Source organism: Anas platyrhynchos, chromosome 10 (genome assembly GCF_047663525.1).
Source record: "Anas platyrhynchos isolate ZD024472 breed Pekin duck chromosome 10, IASCAAS_PekinDuck_T2T, whole genome shotgun sequence".
In the NCBI taxonomy this organism is placed as follows: Eukaryota; Metazoa; Chordata; class Aves; order Anseriformes; family Anatidae; genus Anas; species Anas platyrhynchos.
The window spans coordinates 14266067-14286338 of record NC_092596.1 but is presented as its reverse complement, the minus strand read 5'-3'; the positions used below and the strand labels follow the sequence as shown (position 1 = coordinate 14286338).

Below are 20272 nucleotides of genomic sequence, written 5' to 3'. Positions count from 1 at the left end.
GCAGGGAAAACTGTGATACACTACTTGCATCTTCCTGGGTTACAAGTTTTGCAGAGGCTTTAAAACTGGGATAATGGCCTGCTAATGCAATTTTTTTTCCCATTTTGAAGCAATGGTATCTCTACCCCTCAGCAGAGAGTAAGGATCCCTGCTGAGGGGATGGGAAGCAAAACTGCCTGAAGAATTGTGTTTAGTCTGGTAATGAACCCCCATATTTCGAAATAGTTGTCTGCTGCTGGCAAAAAGCATCACACTACCTCTTTTCTTTCAAGAAAAAAAAATCCTTTTTCACAACTGCTGCAAATTCATGGAATCACTGGTTATTGCTAATGATGAAGGTTTGAACCTGCCCAGGTACCTCATGGTGCATCTCACATACAGCTTCAGTGAGCTGGGGGAAGTCCTCTCACAAGAGCCTGAATCCCTGTGTTATATCTGAAATCTTATGGAGTGTCATGAGAAGTGTGTTTTACCTCTGAGTTTTGTTTGTTTTTCTTGATGTTTGTCTGTTTTGAGTTTTTCCTTATTTTCTTAATTATTCATGAAAATAAACTTTTTGAAATTTGGAGAAAAATGTTGTGATAGAAACAAATTTCTTTTTTTTTTTTTTTTCCTATGCTCTAATACAGAAAAAGCCTAAAGGCAGGCAGAATCATGTTAGAGGAATGTCAGAGAAAGACAAGGTGATGCAGGATTGAAGCCATCTGAACAACATTGGGCCACACAGTGATAACTGCAAGCATTTGAAAATTTTCTTTAGGCAGTCTCAGATAAATTTTTGCTTCAGTACAATGTGGTGATGAGATAAGATAACCAAAACCTCAGTAAGATGTCAGTACTGTATCACTGCGAAAACTGATGATAGATGCTAACATGCGGTATATCCAGTTCTGATACTGTAGTTTTGTAGAGTCCTCACAAACTGTATCGTAGCAACCTTGTGGCCAGCTACCATTCCCATGTGTGTCTTATCTCCAATTCCCTAAAATTTTGGAAACAAGCATTAGTCTTTTGTACTTCCTTTACCAGAAGTCATATGGTTGCCATAATAATGAAATAACTGTAGAATATTTGGTACAGCAGAGACCATCCCTGTAAGTACTCCAGCTGCAGACTGTAAGGGAATTCTGAAGAACATCCCCATGTCCACCTTTCTTTATTGCAGCAGTATGGATTACTGCCCACAGCAGCAGCTACACATTGTGCATCCAAGAATTCTGTGTTGTATTATATTTATATATTATTATATAGAGAGATATTAAGAATATCTGTATTGGGTTGACCTCCATCGCTGACCCCCAGCATTACCAAGCTATTTTTGACACTCATCTTTGCTTGCTGGAGGCAGTGAGGTGGCAGGAGCTAACTGAATCCTTCCATAACACATTAGGCTAATACATTTTATTTTTAATTTTTCCCCTGCGCTTTTCTCCCTTCTTTTCAGAGCTCTTTTTCTCCAAGCCCCCACTCTCCCTCCAGCCGGTCTCATCCCACGGCTCCCCCACCAGGGGCCCTCCCGTGCCAGCCCCTCCAGCCGCAGGTGGCTGAGGGAGGGCAGCAGGGGGCTGCCTGGAGGCGCGGGGCCTCCCTGAGGCGCCGGCCGCCATCACCCCCCCCCTCAGCCCCCTCCCGCCCTCCAACGGCCCGCGGCGCACGCAGCCCGGGCGGGGCCACTGCGCATGCTCAGAGCCGCCAGGCGGAGGGGAGGGCGCGGGCGGCGGCGCGCATGCGCGGGATGCGGCGCGGAGGTTTGAACTGCGGGCGGTTGGAGCGGGCGGCAGGTAATGGCGGCGGGGGGCCGTAGCCATGGCAACCGGGGGGCTGCAGCCCTGGCAGCCGGGCCCTGAGGCCTGCACCCGCTTCTCCCCCAGCGGGCCCGGCCTCCGGGGGTGCTGCGGAAGGGCCCTGTCGGGTTGTTGTGGGCTCTGGTGGCGTCCTGCTTCCTCCCCGGCCCCTCTGCTGCGTGAGGGGAAGGGCGTTGTGAGGGGGCTGCGTGTGGCAGCTGGCGCCTGTTAGCTCAGGCCTCATCCCAATCCGTGGCTCGGGGTGCAAGCAGGGTGCCGGGACACTCGGGGTAAGGTCACCACCAGCTGCTTTCGCTGCTTCAGAACATCTCGGTTAGTGTCTGTCACCTCCCTGCATCTCTGCGAGCTGTGATTGCCTTGGGGGTGTCACCTGAACCTACACAGCTCTGCTGGAGCTGGTAGGTTTTATTTGTAAGCGTTGTGTGTGCCTCGGTAAGTACCATGGTACTGCAGAAGAGATCTTAACGTAGCTAGCCAGAAATTTGGTTTTGCTGTACTGGTCACAGAAGTTTATGTCAAACAAAGCTAAAGGGAAACAGGAAAGGTTCTAACGTCTTGAGTAAGTGAGAGCATGAGCTGAAAATCTTTCTGTTTTCTTGCGATGGGAAAGCTGGGAAGCAAAAACAATTGCTCCAGCAGTTCAGGGGTATGCACGTGCACTCTGCAAAACCCAGGAACTTGTAGCAACATTTCACGTTTTGGGGGTAGAAGTTTGATTTCTCTAACACGCAGAGAAAGTGTCACTTCTCATGACTGTGTTTCAGCCAGGGCTAGGCAGCTTGACAGTATTAGTAGCTCTTGTGCTTCACGTGGAAATTTACCAAAACATATATTTTAAATCTTAGCTACTAGGTAGAAATAGATTATATAGGAATCTAACTCTGTAAAATAGGAAGAAAACTGTTTTTATGGTCCTGTAAAATCTGAGCATTACCCCCACATAAAATTGTGACCTGTTGACTGATTACATTGATGTATACAGCACAAGTAACAGAACTGATAAAGAATAAAATAGACAGCAAAGGAAATTGTTGATTGCGTACTGTTGGCTTTCTGGTTATGTTCATTTGGATCAAAATACTATATAAAATTTTATCAGACAAGTTTTATTTTGAAAGGAGTTGGTTTTGGTTCTTACTTTTGATTTTTTTTTCTTCCCTTTTTTAATGTAAGAGAGAATTGAATTTCTCAATTCATAGCACAACTGTATGCACAGCTTCTGAGCATATTGTCTGATTGTTTAGGGGCAGACGGCTGTAAATGACTTGCTGTGAAGTTACTCTGTTGCCTTATGTTGCCTAAAGTCTGTTTGTCAGAAAAGTAATTTTTTTCTTTTGCAGGAAACTGTCTCTCTGATGTTCTTCATCAATTGGAGGGTCATCTATTTTCTTCCATCATTGTAATGAGGGACTGGAACTCACATGACAAATGAATGAAATTCTCCAGTATCAGCTGGCAGTCTGAAAAAAATGCAGCGAAGACAGAGTTCTAAGCACTCAAAGCAGCCTCTCCGTGTTCACGATAGCAATCAAACCGATCTCTCTGCATGGCGAAAAGAAGGGAGTATTAACACTGAAAAAACTGTACAAAATCAGCAGTCTCCAAGTGATGACAGCAAGCACAACTCCCTTGAGCAAGCTGTGAAATTCTTTGAGAAAGGTAAGAGGACAGTTTTAAGGTTAACGAACTAGGTTTGAAAGGATTATCAATATCTTTAACAATAAAAAATCAAATTTCACCTGCCGTTTTCTCTCCTCTAATGTCTGAGCTTTGTGGTAACTCCTTAGTGTCTTGAAAGCTTTTCTGCTTTCTATTGCTATGTAAAGAACCCAAAAAGATGGACTATGTATGGGAAAAGTTCAGAGAAGTTTAAAATAATTCAGTATCAGTTCACAAGTTGTTTCATCACTGTCATCTATTTTTTTTCCCCTAGTTCAAGACCGGGTTTCATTGAAAAAGAGTGAAGGTTTGCAGAAACATTTGTCTACTGTGGAAAGCATTGGCCTGGAAAGAGGGTTACCCCCTGAAGTGTTTGATACGTTACTAACCGTGGCACTCAGTGGCAAACTTGGTAAAATGCTTACTGCTAACAAGTCTTCTGTGAACTTCTCCTTTCCCTCTAATCAAACCTGCTTGAGATAATGTGTTTATGGCAACTGTATTGTTAGGCAATTTCACATAAAATTAATCTTTCTGGCATGCTCCAGTGTAAACTGAGTTCATGCTAAAAATAACTTCAGTTCTTGTTACAGGTGAGTGATATAGGGAAGAATGTTATGGCTTGTTACAAAGCTTTTCAAAAAAGCTTATTTCCTTCGTTCTTAATTGCAGATCTTTAAACGCTTGAACTGTGTCCTTAGCAACCATTATATTTTTTTCCTTCTTGTAACTATTTCCATAGGTTTCTTCTTCCCAGCATCAAAATAATTGAACAAACTGTCATAGTTGTATTGTGAAACTTGATAAAATTAGTGTCATACTAGCAATCAGTTCATGCTGCTTTCTTTGAAATGGTGGCCATCACCTAAATTTTGAAACTAATGAAATATTCAATTAAAAAAAAATAAACCTTTCACTCCCTCTAATCTAAGAGGATATTACAGGATTCTTTCCCCGTTATACAAGCAATTCAATTCTTTTCTTGGTTTAAATTTGTTGGCTTATCTCCAAGACACTAATCTGCCAATATTTGGCTGATAATCACATGCTCATTTGTTGAAGTAATTGGTTGTTAATATTACCATAAATTTGTGTTACTGTTGGTTGTCTTGCCAAGAGCCTAAAGGCTATTTCAGTACTGGAATAATACATATGCCATTTTCTTTAACCTGGAAAGAAATATTTCTCATATTTTTTAGATAAGTCCCTACTGGTTTCTTGTGTGCTGTTCCTGTAAGCAATAAAGCTCTGAATAATCTTGTCCAGAGGGGATTTTAACCTGAACTTCCAAACCGTGTCAAAGAACCTGGTTTGTGAGCAGCATCCAATTTTAAAATGTTTGTTTTCCAGCTGATACAGTGAATACTCGTTTATTGAAGAGCTTAGTTCCAGCCTCAGTAATACCAGAAAGTTCTGTTGTTTCATCTGTATCTTGGCTCTGCGTCAGCAAATGTACAAGCAATGTCCAGGTAACTCCAAAAAATGTTTGTGGTGTAGTTACTGCTTCAGCACAGGAATGATGAGGACAGATTATCTGCAGGAAGCAGAAAACCTGGGGTTTTGACGTGCAAGGTTCTTGCTTAAGTTGCTGTTTTTTAGAAAGACTGGCAGAGAAACCTGTACATGGAAAGGGAGTGGAAGCTGAGATTGTGAGGATTGTGAGTGGGAATTTGCACGGTTACAGAACAGGAAGGTTCTCTGGTGGAGAAGCCTCTCCTAAGGAATTCATTTCTGTGAATGACTTGAGCTGTGTGAGGCGTTATTCATCCACCTCAGCAAGATATCACCTAAGTTCTGTGTGCCTTGGCATCATAATTTAAGATTAGTGAAATGGTCTTTTTGGTCTTCATGTAGATGGCTGAAAGGTTTACATCATATTTGGGGGTTATCACGTGTTTGGAACAGGACTGGAATTCCATGCTGTACGGCATGGAATTTGGAGCTCTTCTCAGGCTTATCTTGTAGCTATCTGGTTGTCTTTAGTGTCCTTTAATGACGATGTCTCTTAAACTGGCTAGTGACTGCTCTGTCTTGGTTTTGTCTATTACTTGATGTAAGATGACTCTCTGTCTGTCTGCAGCTGCTTTTTCTAAGATGGCTGATCACAATGTTTGACTTCATTGATTGCAAGGAACAACTTCATGCCCTTTATGGCTTCTTCTTTTCCTTCATTCACGATGAGAAGCTGGTAAGGAGAGATGAAGAATATACAGAATTCACAAAATAAACCTAAATGTTCATTAGTAGTGTGTGTATTGGTGCTAAAAATTAGTCTGAGATAGCTGTGTATTAGAGACAATTTTATGGTGGAACTTAGTGTCCTTTTTTTCTTTTTGAGTTCTAAGATTGCTGGATAATTCTGATTCGGAAATGGGAAAGTACTGTTGGATTATTTTAGTGTGAGTACTGTGATCTGTTTGGTTGAACATGTTTCCAAGCATTGACACTCTGTAACATCTGAACAGATAGACAGTGTTTTTCATGTAAATTCCTAAGAGATGCTGTGACACTGCAGTGCCTGAAATTACCTTTGATGTGACGTCAGCAGGTGTAGTCCTCTGTCCCTGAGAAGAAACTGACTTGCATATCTTGGGCAAAAAGAAAAAACCTTTAGGAGCAGTGTTTATAGAATGATTAAAAACTCAAAATCCTGTTCTACTTAATTTATTTGAAATGTAGCTTAAAACAGGGCAAACATTCAGGAGTTTTGTGCTATATGATATCTGTAAAATCTGGGCACTGGAATGTTGAAATAGATTCAATTCAGATTAAGATCCAGTTGGCAATCATGGTAGATAGGTATGAAATTGTTGATATTCTTTCAGTTCAGACTATTTTGTGGTCAAGACATAATTTCTGAAGTTCTGAGCTATGTTTCCTGCAAAGTTTTGGATGGGTTAACATTAGTTATAATCTTTTTCCATAAAACTGGATTTAAGTTCTGTAGCATATTCAGGTGTGATGGGCCAATTGGAAAACACAGCTGTACCCAATTTAAGACCCTTGCAGCCTCACTGTAGTTAGAAGCTCTAATATTTTGATTCAAGGGTATATTTGCTTTGGAAAATGTTACTGCCCTTTCACTGCTGATCTCTGAAATATGTAGACCATGTTCCCCAAAACAAGACGAAAGTTCATTGAATAGCTTTATTACTATAAGGACAGCTAGTAATGTAGATAATGTATCTACTGAAAATTGATATAAGTGACGTGTAAAAACAGGCTGCTTGCTATGAGAAGTAAGGTATGCTCAGCCCTAGTGGGGATGCCATGATGACTCGAGGCAGCCAACTGAATGAAGCAATATCAGCTTGTGAAGCCTTTCTGGAAGGGTGTCGCTTTTGATGTATCATAGTTAGCAGTCTGTATCGGCAGGGTAGCTCACTGCTGCTTTTTCTTTGTAGTGCCCCTACGTCTGCCACCTGCTCTACCTGCTGACCAAGAAAGAAAATGGTAAGTGTATCCAATTGTATGAGTTAAAAAAGCCTTTTGTTTTTTCTGTTTCCCGGTGCTGCCATTTCTTCCAATGGAGCTACTACAATGACTAGGCAAGGCGATGCTGTTGCGTTAAAGGGGTGTAGCTGATTAACCGTTACGGGCCCGTTTGGATTCAGAGTACTGAACCAGTCGGACATTCACCAAAACTGGGGGTCCGTTCGGACATTCACCAAAAACGTAATAACCACCTGGGGGTCCGCTCAGACATTCACCAAAAACGTATTAACCACCTGGGGGTCCGTTCAGACATTCACCAACAATGCATCAACCGTCTGGGGGTCTGGTTAGATTCAGAACACTGAACTATCACGGATAACCACCCTCACCCTAGTTGCATTAATGAGAGCTATCACAATGCAATCAAGTATGGTTTATTACAGCAACAGATAATCAGGTTCTTTTGGATTGCCGGTGATAGTGACTATCTGCAAAAGCAAGCTAGTATGCATGAAATACACAGGTGTTACAGGTGTTCGAGGTGTGGGTTCGAGGTGTGGGTTCGAGGTGTGGGTTCGAGGTGTGGGTTCGAGGTGTGGGTTCGAGGTGTGGGTTCGAGGTGTGGGTTCTAGGTGTTAGAGGTGTGTGTTAGAGGTGTTAGAGGTGTGTGTTAGAGGTGTTAGAGGTGTTAGAGGTGCGCAGCCTAGAAATAAACGCGTTAAAAGGATCAAAGACTCTATAGAGATTTATAAGCAAATATTCAGATCTCACCCAAAGGCGTCCCAATGGGGGGGGAAGAGAGGCTCAGCCCGTCGACTGATCCCAGGAGTCAGGAGGTCCTAAGGATGTTGTATGTCCTCGGGATGGTATCTCCCCTGACGATGGTATCTTCCCTAACATCCCCTCTCTCTTGGGCCAATTTATCTTATTTTCTATCTTTTCGGTGGAGCTTGAGTGGCTCTAGTCAAGCATATCTTAGTTATGATTGGTGTAAAGTTTTCCCGTCTCCGTTTAAAGTAATAGGCTCCGAGAAATTCAGAGCGCATGCTCGGTGAGGGGTGGTCGCACCTTGGAGGCGGGTAGCTTTTGGGATGGAGGTGTGTTTTGGTATTATAATGATATTATAATGAGCAAAAAGTACACTAGGGTACAGCATTTGTCAAAACATGACAGGTCTTTGGCTTAGGGTGGCAAAAAGTGCAGCTTTGTGCACAAGAACAATCGAGGCCCCACCTGATTACAGAGCCTAGCCGTGGTGTCTCCACTCCACTCTACGCTCCGTGGTGTTCCTTAGAGCTAGCACACCAAGTTTCCCCAGCGCGATAGCATCTAAGGTTGGGAGCCTAGGGAATGCTCAGATAATGCAGTTATGCCCTACCCTGAAAGCCTCTTCAATGCTGTACCTTTTCCTTAAAAGTGTGAATGTTAGTTTTATTTTCCTAGTTACTTCAGGCATTTACACCATAGATGCTTTTAGGGCAAGGAAGCCTAAGTGGCAGTTCAGTCGGGTTTGTGCAATATATCCTGAATCAGAAACCCGTATTAGCACAGAAATAAGACTACTTGCTTCTGCTTGCTTTGTCATGACTTCCTACAATAAAAGTGATATTTCATTTTCTCTTGAATGTTAAATAATGTATTTTTTAAACTCATGATGTTCTGAACTGTTTTTCCAGTCAAGCCTTTTCGAGTCAGGAGACTGCTTGACCTCCAAGCAAAAACGGCAAGTTCATTTCTAATTTTGTAGAATTTGAACAATGGTTAATGTTGCAGCTTATAACTGTCCTTACAAGGTGGAGGAGAGGCTAGCAGCTCAGGATGGGGTTAGACTTGGAAATGTAGGTTGTAGTCTTTGTAACATCTGAGCTGGTATATCTTGCATGTGCATCTTGAATTCTCATGTGTTAATTTGTGAGCATGTGCAGTGACATGAAAAAAACACCTTTATGTTTTATAGACTGATATGGTGAAATCTCTGAAGTAAAGAGCAGCTTCTTTTAAATTTTCTATTACTTTCTTTAATTTTATTCCTCCTTTTTCAAGCAGTATCAAAAATGACTGGAAAATAAAAGCATGTATGGGATCTTGCTGCCTTTTCTATAAGGAAAAAAATACAGTCACAGGTAGTAAGTTCTAAGTTGCTAGAGAAATATAGATGGAGCTATGTAGTTAGAGTAACACATTTTTTGGAGCATTTAGTCAGTGGAGAACTGTATTTTTAATGGCTTTGATTGTTAAATTTCTTTTTATTAGAGTTATGATTGCGGGAAGTTTGTTCTTCAATCCCTTCCCCATGCTGTTCTTGTTGACAATTTTTCTTTTGCTCATTTTGCATCTCTGGTTGCTTACTGACATGTATTTCTGAAAGCTTTTAGTAATCCTTTTTTCTTTGTGAATATAGCCTTCAATATGTATATTAAAAATATATCATACATGTTGTTACTTGTTCTGTTATTTGACAGGGAATGCAGCCTCATTTGCAGGCTCTGCTATCGCTTTACAAGGTCTTCCGTCCCGAGCTCATGTCCATAACCCTTCCTGGGAAGATGAAGGTAAGGAGTTAAATTTAATCTACTTGGAACTGGTATTTATGACACTATTTGTGATGAGCTTTCTGTTTAAACAATAGCATGATTAAGCAGTGAAGATGAATTCTATTGCCTCTTTTCACTGAGTAAAATCAGGATTAGAGGAGGATTCCTTGCCTTGCATTTTTTTCTCTTCGTCACTCTGAGATGATTTGAAATGGAACGATCTTCCTTTATCCTTATGAGGATTACCTATATCCTCCTGTTGATGTGCTTTCTGGTTTTAACTGTTTTCACACACATCACTCATGTTTACTGGAATAGAAACTGGTCTTTCTGTCACTTTATCCTACTTTGGCTTCTTGCATATGTGTCTGATTTATGTTTACAGACTTACTTCAAGAATTCAGAGGCTCCATGGAAAGCAGCAATCAACGCTGTAAGGCGAAGAAACCAGGCAAATTCTCCAATTTCCCAAGCACTGTGTTTAGGCACAGCTCAACCTCAGTCACGAAAAAGAGTAGGTTATGGGCCTCAAGACTCTAGAATCATAAAATCAATTAGGTTGGAAAAGACCTCTAAGATCATCAAGTCCAACCATTAACTAGCGCTGCCAAGTTCTACCACTAAACCATGCCCCTCAGCACCGCCGTACTTGCATGTCTGTTAAATACCTTCAGGGATGGTGAGTCAGCCACTTCCCTGGGCAGCCTGTTCCGATTCTTCATAACCCTTTCAGTGAATAAATGTTTTTCCAGTATCCAACCTAAACCTCCCCTGGTACCAGAAGGTGCCAAACAGCTGTTTTCATGTTGATTAACGGCAAGTAATGAGAGCTGAGCTTTATTTCAGCACTGGGAGGGATGGGATAGCTATATGGAAACAGCATTCCCGTTATAATGAAAGCCTAGATGCTTTTTTTGTTCAAAGTGGAGTCTTTATGGGAATGTTGGTCACAAGCATACTTGTTTGCATTGGAAGCTGAGTCACTGCTGTTCATTTGTGTTTCTTTTCTACAGAAATGGAATGCCCAGTTGATTATACCTGCAAGCAGTGCCAACGCACAAAATTTAGTAGGGAACAGTGAAAAGAACAGTGCAAATGATTTTTTTCCAGTGGAGCAGCTGCAGGCCTTTACCCAGCTTGTAGAAAATATCCATTGTTTAGAGGTGAGTGGCAGGAAGGTCTCAACAAGCTCACCGAAGGATTTGGAGAGATCAAATGATTTTTGTCTATGCCCTGTTTATATGTGAGTAGCATGTGGGTTACCTAATTCTGACAAAGCATATAGTCCTACCTGAGGGCGATGAGTGTGACTCCTGGAGATGTTCCTGTTGCTAATAAAAGGGTTGGACAACTCTGATAGTATGAGATTCTCTAGCACTATTTAGACTTAAACACAGAATAACTATTTTTCTTTTTTTTTTTTCTTGCAGTTTCCTTCCCAGATGGGTTCAGTGTTAACAAACCCATTATTGCTTCATTACATGAATTGCAACAAAGATGAATCTATTTACCTGAGGCTCTACTACTGGATGGGACAGACTCTTCAGGAAGGTAAGAACTTAACATAACCACCATAGCATGGTGTGGAGGTAAAAGACTGAACTTTTCACCATTCAGTAATGGCACTTTGCTATTCAGATTTATAGGGGTAATCATATAGCATTAAAAGAAACACCAAAGAAGAGTTGAATTTTGCTTTTAATCGTACTTATTCTTGCTATACTTGTGTTCAAACGCAGTCTTCTCTCCTGTTTAGAGTGTACCTGGTGTGTGGTTGAAAATAGCCAATATGAAGAAGAATTCAAGGACTTCCTGGAAATTATCTACAAGGCAGAATGTTTCTTGCAGGTGAGGGCCTATTTTGTGGAAACGAAAGATTTCATGAATTCTTCCCTTAAAGTGCATTTGGGACTTGCATGTTTCCTGCAGTATCTCTTAAAAATTGCGGTGTCTCAGATAGACAAAAGAATAATAAATGTACATTTTCCAATATTCTGGACATGGCCCTGGTTTCTGCAGGAATGATAACTTGAGTGTCCTGGAGAATTGCATGTCAGGAAGCAGGCGTAAGCCTCTTCTCCAGGGTGAATTGAGCATGGCAAAGTTCAGGCATGTGAGATGAATTTTTGAATGTTCACCTTCTGCTCTGCAGGAAGGATTTTCTTCTTGTGAGGAGTTCCTGTGCAGGAGCCTTCCTCTCTGGGATGGCTCCTGCTGCCGATCACAAATCCTCAGACTCGTGAGTTGGATCCCCCTCAGCAGCTTCTCTGGTATGGGTTGCAGATCCTTTGGATAAAGTTGGGCAGTGTCTGATCTTGGGGGGAAGAATTTGTGCTCAGATATCATGCTGCTTTCTTGTTTATTTCAGAAATGAAATCACATATCTGTGATCCCCTGGCACAGCTCTTTTTCACATCCTCACTTTATTTTAAGGTAATTTAAGTGAGTACAGTGGCTGTTTACTTCTAATTGGTACTGTTATCTGCACTTGTATAAGGTACAACAATTTGGGGGGTTGTATAGGGGACTTCTTTTGGGGGAGTCTGTGCTGAAGTGAGGGTAAAATATGTACTTATGATGTTACTTCTTGGGGAATTTGAGTGCCTTCAAGATACTTTCTTTTTTTGACTGGAATTAAGCAGAAGCACTGGATTAACATAGAACTATGTAATAGCACAGAAGACAACAGTTTTTTATTGCACTTTTAAGTCACTATTTGAAGCTTGCATTCTCCAGCAAAAACTATGTAATGTATATATTTGGTTTAAGTGGATACTGCAATTATCTAAATGCTCTTTGTGGTCCTGAGAAACTCTTCATATGTTTCCTTGCATGCTTTAATTCTCATGGCATTTTTTGTTTAGTATCATTCACTTACGTAAATTGTCAACAACCTGTTTTCTTTTTGACTCTTACAGTGCAGTGTTCTTGAGTGTTTGAAAGAACTGTTGCAGAACTGGTTGAACTGGCATGTGGTTCGGCTGGATTCAGAGTCCGACTATCAATTTCGTTCTCTGTAAGTTTGTCCAAAATGACTATAATGTGGTGTTTTGTACACTGTTCACAAGTGTATTTAGATATGCCTGTTTACCTACCATGAAGACCAGTCAGTAATGCCGTAATGTTTCTGCTATGATGCAAGCTACCTTTTCAATCCTACTCTTACCCTTAGTTTAAAAATATTTCTATTGACACTGAAAAGGTCTGAAGTCAAGATTCTTGAGACTAACAGCTGGGTCGTTTTTGTAATAATGTTGGTAACAATGTAATACTGGATATATTCAAGACCAAATACATGTTGCTGAATGCTTGAGGGTGGTGGGGCAGAAGGATAACTTCTAGTTTCTGTTTTTACCATGGCTTTTTACAATGTTTCCTCTTTAGCATTTATGAAGAGGTATATATGCTAATGTTGTGTCTGTCTATTACTGCAGGAATACCACCCTTTCTGGACTAGTGGATGGGATAGCTGAACTAATCCACTTTGTTGGATGGATCTCTACAGTTGCATTGCGTTTAGAAAACAATTGTACCTTCTTGTTGTACTTCGTCCTGGACTTCTATGAAGTCGTATGTATTCCATTTGTTTTGGCTTTCAAAATCCCATTTCCCTGAGGCCAACTGCATTTTTTTCAGCTATAGCATGGAATCACCTTCCTTGTTATAGTTTACAGAACTTTGTGATTAAATGCCAGAATGTTCCAAATATCTGCTAGATCTACAAGTGGTAGCTACTGCTATTGCATCCCTAGGCAGAAATAAATGTTACCAGTGAGTGCTTACTCTTAAGTCAGAGTTGCATTGCTCATGGAGAAGTAAAAATGTGGCATAACATAACAGATAATGCTTTTTTAATACTAATTATAGAAAAAAATGTTTAGTTCAATTTCAAACAACGTATCCTGACTTCTTCCTTATGTCCCTTTAAAAAAAATCATTTTTTTTCCTAGTTTATCCTATAGATAAAGCAGTGTCAAATAGGCATACGCCTACTCTCTAGTTTCCCTAAATCAACTCTGTAGATGTGTTTACTGCTATGTGAACTCTAGCCATGCTTCTCCTACAATTTGGATGAAATTATGAAGTGTTAAAAAAGCAGTGATAGTGCTGGGAACTACTTGTAACTAAAATGTCCATTAAAAATGCACAAAACTAACAGGCAACAACATTTGCATAAGATAGTGTGTTTAAAATAAGTAAATGATCATTTTAGGGGAATATACCAAGAATCATCTACCCTTAGGTTACTGGTGTTCTAGCATGCAACTAAGATGTTTTTATTTACACTTCACTGATGTGTTCAGAACTCGTCAGTTTTATAGAGATCTCTAAAATCATGCAGCTGAGATACTAAGTAAAGAGTCTAAATATTTGAAAATACGAGTAACCCAATTACATACAGATATCTACCTATATCTATGTGGTATTTGCTGTAGTGAGGGCAAGAGGAAATGTGAAGGCCTCACAAATAGTCTTTAATGAAAATTTTTTTTATGGTATTAGAGCAGAGGAACCTTAAAACAATGGTGCCTAATTGAATACAATTTAAGTAGTATCTATTTTCTGTCTGCTGGGCTGTCACAGCTTAATTGCCTATGATCTGAGTTGTAGTTACTAGATCTTAGGACACTAATCTTCTGAGAACAATGCGTATCTTCTTGAAGAGAAGTATAACAGCCTATGCTTGGGAATATTAGTGTGGCTGAGCAATAGAGGACAGTAATGCGTAAAGTTACAGCAATATTGCTTTGTATTATTTACCCATACTTTAAGGCTGTCATTTTAGCTGAAGATCTCATTAAATCTGCAAAAATTTTAAAATGCTTTTTTTACTTGAAGCTCAACCTTAAATTCTAAATTAGCCTGATAATAAATTTGTGGTTTATGTCCATATAATCTTTTCTTAGAGCAAAGCTTTATCATGTGGTCATGAAATTCCAGCCAGGTCAAAAAGAAAGAATAAATTTCCCAATTGGATGAGTTTGGCTTGCTATTTATCAGCAAACTTAGGCTAGGAACAAGGTCTGATCAAGTGTAAGCCAAGCTACATACTTAGTAATGATCCAAAAAAAAATAATCAGAGTTCACAAAAAAAAAAAAGGCAGGATCTGGATATATTTGACCCAGAATGTAACCAAATACCAATGTAATGGTATACCCAAAATTGTTGAAATATACCGAGATGTGAGCTGTCTTGTAATGAGCAGGAAACAAATAGAATTGCTTCAACCTGGTCTTAGCTCCTAGATGAAGCTGATAGAAGTGGCTGGAATGAAATATCACGCTCTTTTGCTCTTAAATGTTTGGATGTTTGTGAATGGCAGTAATAATATTCCTAGATTTGCTTCATTCTTGCAGGTGTGTGACATGTATCTGAAGTACAATCTGCCTCTGTTGATAATGCCTCCTGCTGGAGTTTTCTACCCAGCATTGCTTAGTATGGATTCTGTCAGCTTGAATCAGCTCTGCTACATTATGTACAGGTACTACAAATGGTGTGGGTTGTGGGGAATCCTCTTGTCTTTTGTTTTGATCTTTTGGATCAATTTTGGAAATTACTTTGTAAAACCTGAATTTGAAATCTATACTTTCTCTTATTGCATAAGGCAAAGGTGAAATGTTCCAGCTGTGCCAAGCATTCTTGATACAGTGTTTTATAGCTGTAGTTCATTTTTTTTTTTCCACTCTGTTATTCCAAATGGCAAGATTCTGACATCTTTCCTTTTATTATTTCCATAGCTTTGATAGGTGAAAGAAGGATTTCACATATTTTGAGAGAATTTAAGTCACCTAGCAACAAAGAGCTGGAATCATTAGTAGTTTAGATGTAGAGCTTAGGGATATGGTTTAGTGGGGACTGTTCGTGTTAGGTTAGAGGTTGGACTCGATGATCTTGAGGTCTCTTCCAACCTAGAAATTCTGTGATTCTGTGATTAACCATTAAACTTCTCAGTTTTGTGCTCTGACCACCAGACTTAAGCTTTTCCTTGCAAATTCTGTAATGTGCTGAGTAGGAAGCACTTCTGCCACCCCCCATCCCTGTGGGAATTTGGGACTGCCTTGTGCTGCCTGCAGGTCCAAAGACAGCACTGTTTAGCTCTCAGCAGGATCCACCAACATGTCTGCTGTTCTTGGCCTTGTTAGTTCCAGTGGCTGCATCTGAGAAGAGTAGCCAATTGCTGACAGCTGGCGTAGGGCTCTCCATGTGGTTATTCCTCTAAGGAGTCTGCAGGGTAATTAACATGACAAGACGGTCCCTGGGAAATGAGAGGAGCTAGTGCTTATTATATAGAATGACTGTCAAGTTGTGTTACTTCCAGTGGCTTCCGTTTCTCTGCTTAGTGAATGAAAGTCTCCCTTCTTAAAGATATACAGCACTTTTCTGCTGATTTCAACCCTGTGTGCCAATTCTTGCATATAGCCTTTATGAAGGTTACCGTACCAGGTAAGCTGGTCGTGTGCTCATCCAAGACACAAATCTTATCAGACTCATCCACCCTTCCCCAGCAAAAACATGTCAAGTGATTAAGTCCTTTTGAATTAATTTTTCTGCCTCTCTTTTTTTAAAAGAGGAGAAAAGTTTGATGGTCTCTCTTGTTGAAAATAAAAGTTTTCGTAATATCCTTTGTAAACATTCTTCCAGTGTTTGTCAGCACTGGTAGGTCGTAACATTTTCAGACATCTAACTTTCTCTTTTCTTTGTTTTTTTGAGGTATCGAACCAACTTGGTAGCTGCGAAAGAAAATGAGCTGACTAAAAAGGTAACTACTATGTGCTAGAGTGGACTTTAGAAAGGAACTGGGTTGAATGGAGGCAAGGTGTTTTGATAGCTCTTTTTTAAGGACTGGAAAGAACATAATGGCTTTGAAGGTGCTATTTACTGATTTTATTTTCTTATCCCTCAGAAAAAGCAGCAATTCAAATTCAGTAGCCAGACATACCAAGAATACAACCAGTACATAATAGCTATGGTGGGTTGTCTGTGGACATCCAACGTGTTCCAGAAGGATAACCATCCTCAGGGTGTTCGTCTGGATGATGAATTGCTGAAGAAAACCGGAGTGCAGGAATTCAAAAACAGCTTTAACATTGTCTACCACCCAGCTATGATGGGCTATGCTATCCACTTCCTGCAGCAGGTAATGGTGTAGGCCTTTGGCAGCCCCAGATGTTTTATATTGACAGTTTCTCTAAAGAAGTGTCTTTCAGTGAGTAAAGTCTACTCAGTGTCTGAGTAAAACGGTTCTAGATGTGAATTTGTGCTTATCGTTTTGAGAACAGAACTAAAATAGTTGATTTTCTCATTATTTAGCTAATTCAGTAAAAGCTTTCCAATAGTACATTCCGCCTTATAGAATACAGTGCATGACCTAAACTTTTAAACTTCTGCACATGAAGAAATGCATAGTTAAGTTGTATTCAGGTGCCCATAGCAGAACTTCTAGCAGAATACTTTTTGAGAATCACTTATTAAAAAGAAATACAAGTAGCTATTTCAAGTACAGAAGTAGGATATCATGGTGTATTGTATTGTCCAATGAGTTCTGCTAGTAGCTGAAGGTTCCAAGTGCTCTCGTTTTTGGTGCAGCTACTGAACAGTGGAGGGAGCAGCTTACCAGAGTTGTTATTGTTCAAGATGTGCATACTGCTCTGAGAAATTAGCTTTTGTAGGCTATCCAAGAGGTGCACAAAGCTGCCATTTTGTTACAAGGATTGCTGGCAGACAGCAAGAATGGTCTTGGAATGAAACCTAGGAAAACTGATGTGAAAGGTGAAAGAATGCTGGTTAGGAACACTTCACAAATCTGCCTTGGCTTATGTACTTAGTGTCTTGAATCTAGGTACTTTGTAACTGCTGACTTAAACTCAAGTTTTGCCTTTGCCAGAAGAAACTATTTTATTTTTGTTAAATGCAACTTTTCTTTGGTCTTTCTGCTGTGATAGCAGAATTAGTTCTTCATATCTTTTGTCTAGGTCCTTTTTGTTCTCATGCTTCCTGATAGCTTACTGACACTGCCTTGTAGCTTTTAAGTTTAAAAAAAGCCTGGAGATTTCTTGCATTCTTCCCACTGCGGCACCAGGAAAGATTTTGCTTAGTAGCTACCACTGATGTATATTAAGATAAGAGAACATAATTACCTGCAGTTCCATCTTTTCATGAACACCTCATTGGTGAGCGCCAGAGGGCACTGCTCTGCAGCACACTATGAGAACACGAGCAGTAAACTAAATGTCAGTATGTTCTCTTCTTTCTCTGTCTAGTTGGGAATTATCTGATGTTTTGAAGGGATGGCTTTTACTCTGTGGAGATACAGTTGCTAAGGGTATCTATACATTTTCTCTGTTGCTATCCAGTAATGTTGCAGCACAGGGCAAGGCTGTCTCCCCCTTGTCTTGCCATTTGTTTTTTTGGCCAAGTATAATGCTGGAAACTTGTTCTGAAATACGATTAAATATCTTTGAATTTATTTGCGCACCTACAATTCCTGATTTAGGAGGTGACTAAGTAGAGGCTCAGTAATGGATGGACTTTTTTTTTATTTGACTTGACGTTGTTTTTATTTCTTCTCATTAAGGCCTGTCCAGATGATCCCACCTTCAACTTCAGTTTAATTAAGGTAAGATTGCATGTTTCAGTGAAAACAGGCAATTTTCAATAGACGAGGAGAAACAAGGTGGTAGTATTCACACAGAAAAAAAATTGAAAATTCCAGCTCTGCTTAGGTTCAGTCTTTCAACAGGGCCAAACATGAGCACGTCAAACATTTGAGAAATTATGCCACCTGTGGTTAGTGATCTGGATTTTTATATATTTCCTCCAGGAGTCAGTGCAGTATCAGGACAAGGCTGTTTGCTGTGCAGACTACAGGAAAAAAAATTGTTTTGTAGTACTAGAAGCAGAATTCCAATTATCAAGGAATTCAGTATTATTATTCTGAGGTGAATGTGTAGCTTTTTTTACAGCTTTGAACAGCGGTCCTCCACTGAGCAATTGCTGTGGCAATTTTTTCTCTTTCCTGTATCAAAGTGCACATATAGCCTGATCTGGAAGAATCACTCGGTGATGGAAGGAAGACTTCAATATCCACATTCATTCAATCTTTGATGTCTTTGTTGTTGATCCGATAGACTTTTCTGTCTTAGAATTGGGATTTATAAAGCTCTTCAGTACTAAAAATGATCATGATTTGTTATATTTATCATGGTTTGTCAAGCTAAGAACATGTAATATATAAGTTTGTGTGTCTGGGTGCAGAATGGGACCCCTGTATGTCTGGGTATTTGTGGACTGGGATGGCTGTTGTCAAACTGTGGCAGGTGATATTTGCAGACCTTTTCAGATTGCTTCAAGGAAGACAAAGCTATGCCTTGCACATCTGATTACTCTTTCTTTTTATAGGGAAAGAAGTGGAACTGGTATCTGGATTATCTCTATGCACAAGGTTTAGAAGGCCTGAAGCTCTTTGTTGAAAGCAGTATCAATCGTGTTTCCCAGGCCTCTCAAAATAAAGCAAGGAATGTGGAAGTGTGACCCTGGGACTCATTGGAGCCTTTGAATCTTCTGGAACAGAAAAGCAGAATATAATGGACTGTGTTGCTAATCCTTCCTCGGTGGAAAGAAACAGAGCAATTACCCTTGCCTGCATTTTCTTACTGGCATCTGTGTTAGGAAAGTGAAGATACAGAAGGAATGCTTAGGCTGGCTTGGTTCACTAACACTGACCACTATTTCTGCCTTCTGCTGAACTTCTTTGGTCTGAGGCTGCTGAGCTCATATCATATGCTGCGTAGCATCCTTGTTTTAATTTGTTGGAATATCTGCTTTGATTGAGGAACAAACGTTCTGCGTTTGAAACTGCACGAAGCACTGCTCCTTCAAATACATAGTGTTGATCCATGACCTCCTTTGCTTTCCTTGACAGCAAGAGACAGTTTAATCTGCCTTTCAGGGACACTGTATATATACTGGACTGAAGGACTACAAGCTTTCCCTGTTGTAGCACATACATACTGGCTCTTAACGGGGTGGCCAAATTGATCTTCCTGAACTTCATTTTCATTATGAAGGTTCTAGAAGAGACATTCTTGATAGCTTTGCTTATAATTCTCTTTTAACTTAGCTGGAAAACTTAGTGCTCAGTTCATGGTTTATTGATAATTTGAGCATCTGAACAGTGTTGCCACCTGTTCCCTATTTTCTATTAATAAGTTCATGTGGCTTGCCTTTTTGTTTTAGCTCTGTACATGTTGTATATTACATGTGTACATATGTATAATTTATATTCTGTAAAAATTCTTCCAACTGTCATTTTGAAGGAACTGCTATAAAAAGTTTCTTCTGTCACTTTGTTTTAACACTGAGTAAAAGTTGGGAGAAGCTGAACAAGGGTCTTCAACACTTGAGTGAACGTTGTCTCTCTGCTATGAAATGAAGTTGCAAATGTTCAACAGGTGGGACAATATAATGAATTATGCGTTGTGAATCTGTACTTTGATCCAGTAAAGGAATTGCATCAGTCCTGAGTGACTCCAGAGTCCCTAAGGATGTGTGTTGGTTTCTTCATTGTCTCAAAATCAGACTGCTTCTAGGTTTTGTAGCCTATTGATTTTTTAAGTTCAGCTAGGTGATCTGATTTATGTATGTGTGTGTGTGCGTATGTTTTTTCCTCCAGAGAATAAGAAAGTCTTTCTAAGACTATGAAAGAAAAAGACTTGCAAAGAGATCTTCTCAGAATAAAGTATTGCCCTTTCTCTTCTGCCTGCGCTATTCCAGCTGGTGTAGTGCTGCTTGCTTAGTTTCTGTCAAGAGAAATGTATTTTCAGAAATCCTGATTACTT

The 20272-nt window shown here is 40.1% G+C and overlaps 1 protein-coding gene across 5 annotated transcripts; it reads left to right on the top strand.

Annotated features, from left to right (window-relative positions):
- Window positions 1-1629: 1629 nt before the first annotated feature.
- Window positions 1630-19961, top strand: CENPI (centromere protein I). Of its 5 annotated transcripts, none has more exons than XM_027465227.3 (21): window positions 1631-1781; window positions 3146-3464; window positions 3739-3876; window positions 4815-4933; window positions 5545-5652; window positions 6869-6917; window positions 8576-8622; window positions 9362-9451; window positions 9819-9947; window positions 10447-10596; window positions 10864-10984; window positions 11190-11281; window positions 11586-11703; window positions 11802-11866; window positions 12352-12449; window positions 12868-13003; window positions 14792-14916; window positions 16146-16194; window positions 16339-16572; window positions 18010-18051; window positions 18834-19961. In XM_027465227.3, exons 2-21 carry the CDS (start codon window positions 3275-3277, stop codon window positions 18963-18965), a joined length of 2232 nt encoding a protein of 743 aa, XP_027321028.3. In that variant the 5' UTR covers window positions 1631-1781; window positions 3146-3274; the 3' UTR covers window positions 18966-19961. The 5 variants fall into 5 exon arrangements, with proteins under 5 accessions (XP_071899156.1, XP_027321028.3, XP_027321029.3 ...); XM_027465228.3 differs by lacking the exon at window positions 1631-1781 and adding an exon at window positions 1788-2074; XM_013107146.5 differs by lacking the exon at window positions 1631-1781 and adding an exon at window positions 2082-2203.
- Window positions 19962-20272: the final 311 nt, after the last annotated feature.

Coding starts and splice junctions, on each gene's coding strand:
- CENPI (XM_027465227.3), top strand. CDS start 3,275: ATGCAGCGAAGACAGAGTTCTAAGCACTCAAAGCAGCCTCTCCGTGTT. Junction 11,282..11,585: donor AGGCAGAATGTTTCTTGCAG/GTGAGGGCCTAT, acceptor TCTGCTCTGCAG/GAAGGATTTTCTTCTTGTGA. Junction 16,573..18,009: donor CTATCCACTTCCTGCAGCAG/GTAATGGTGTAG, acceptor CTTCTCATTAAG/GCCTGTCCAGATGATCCCAC.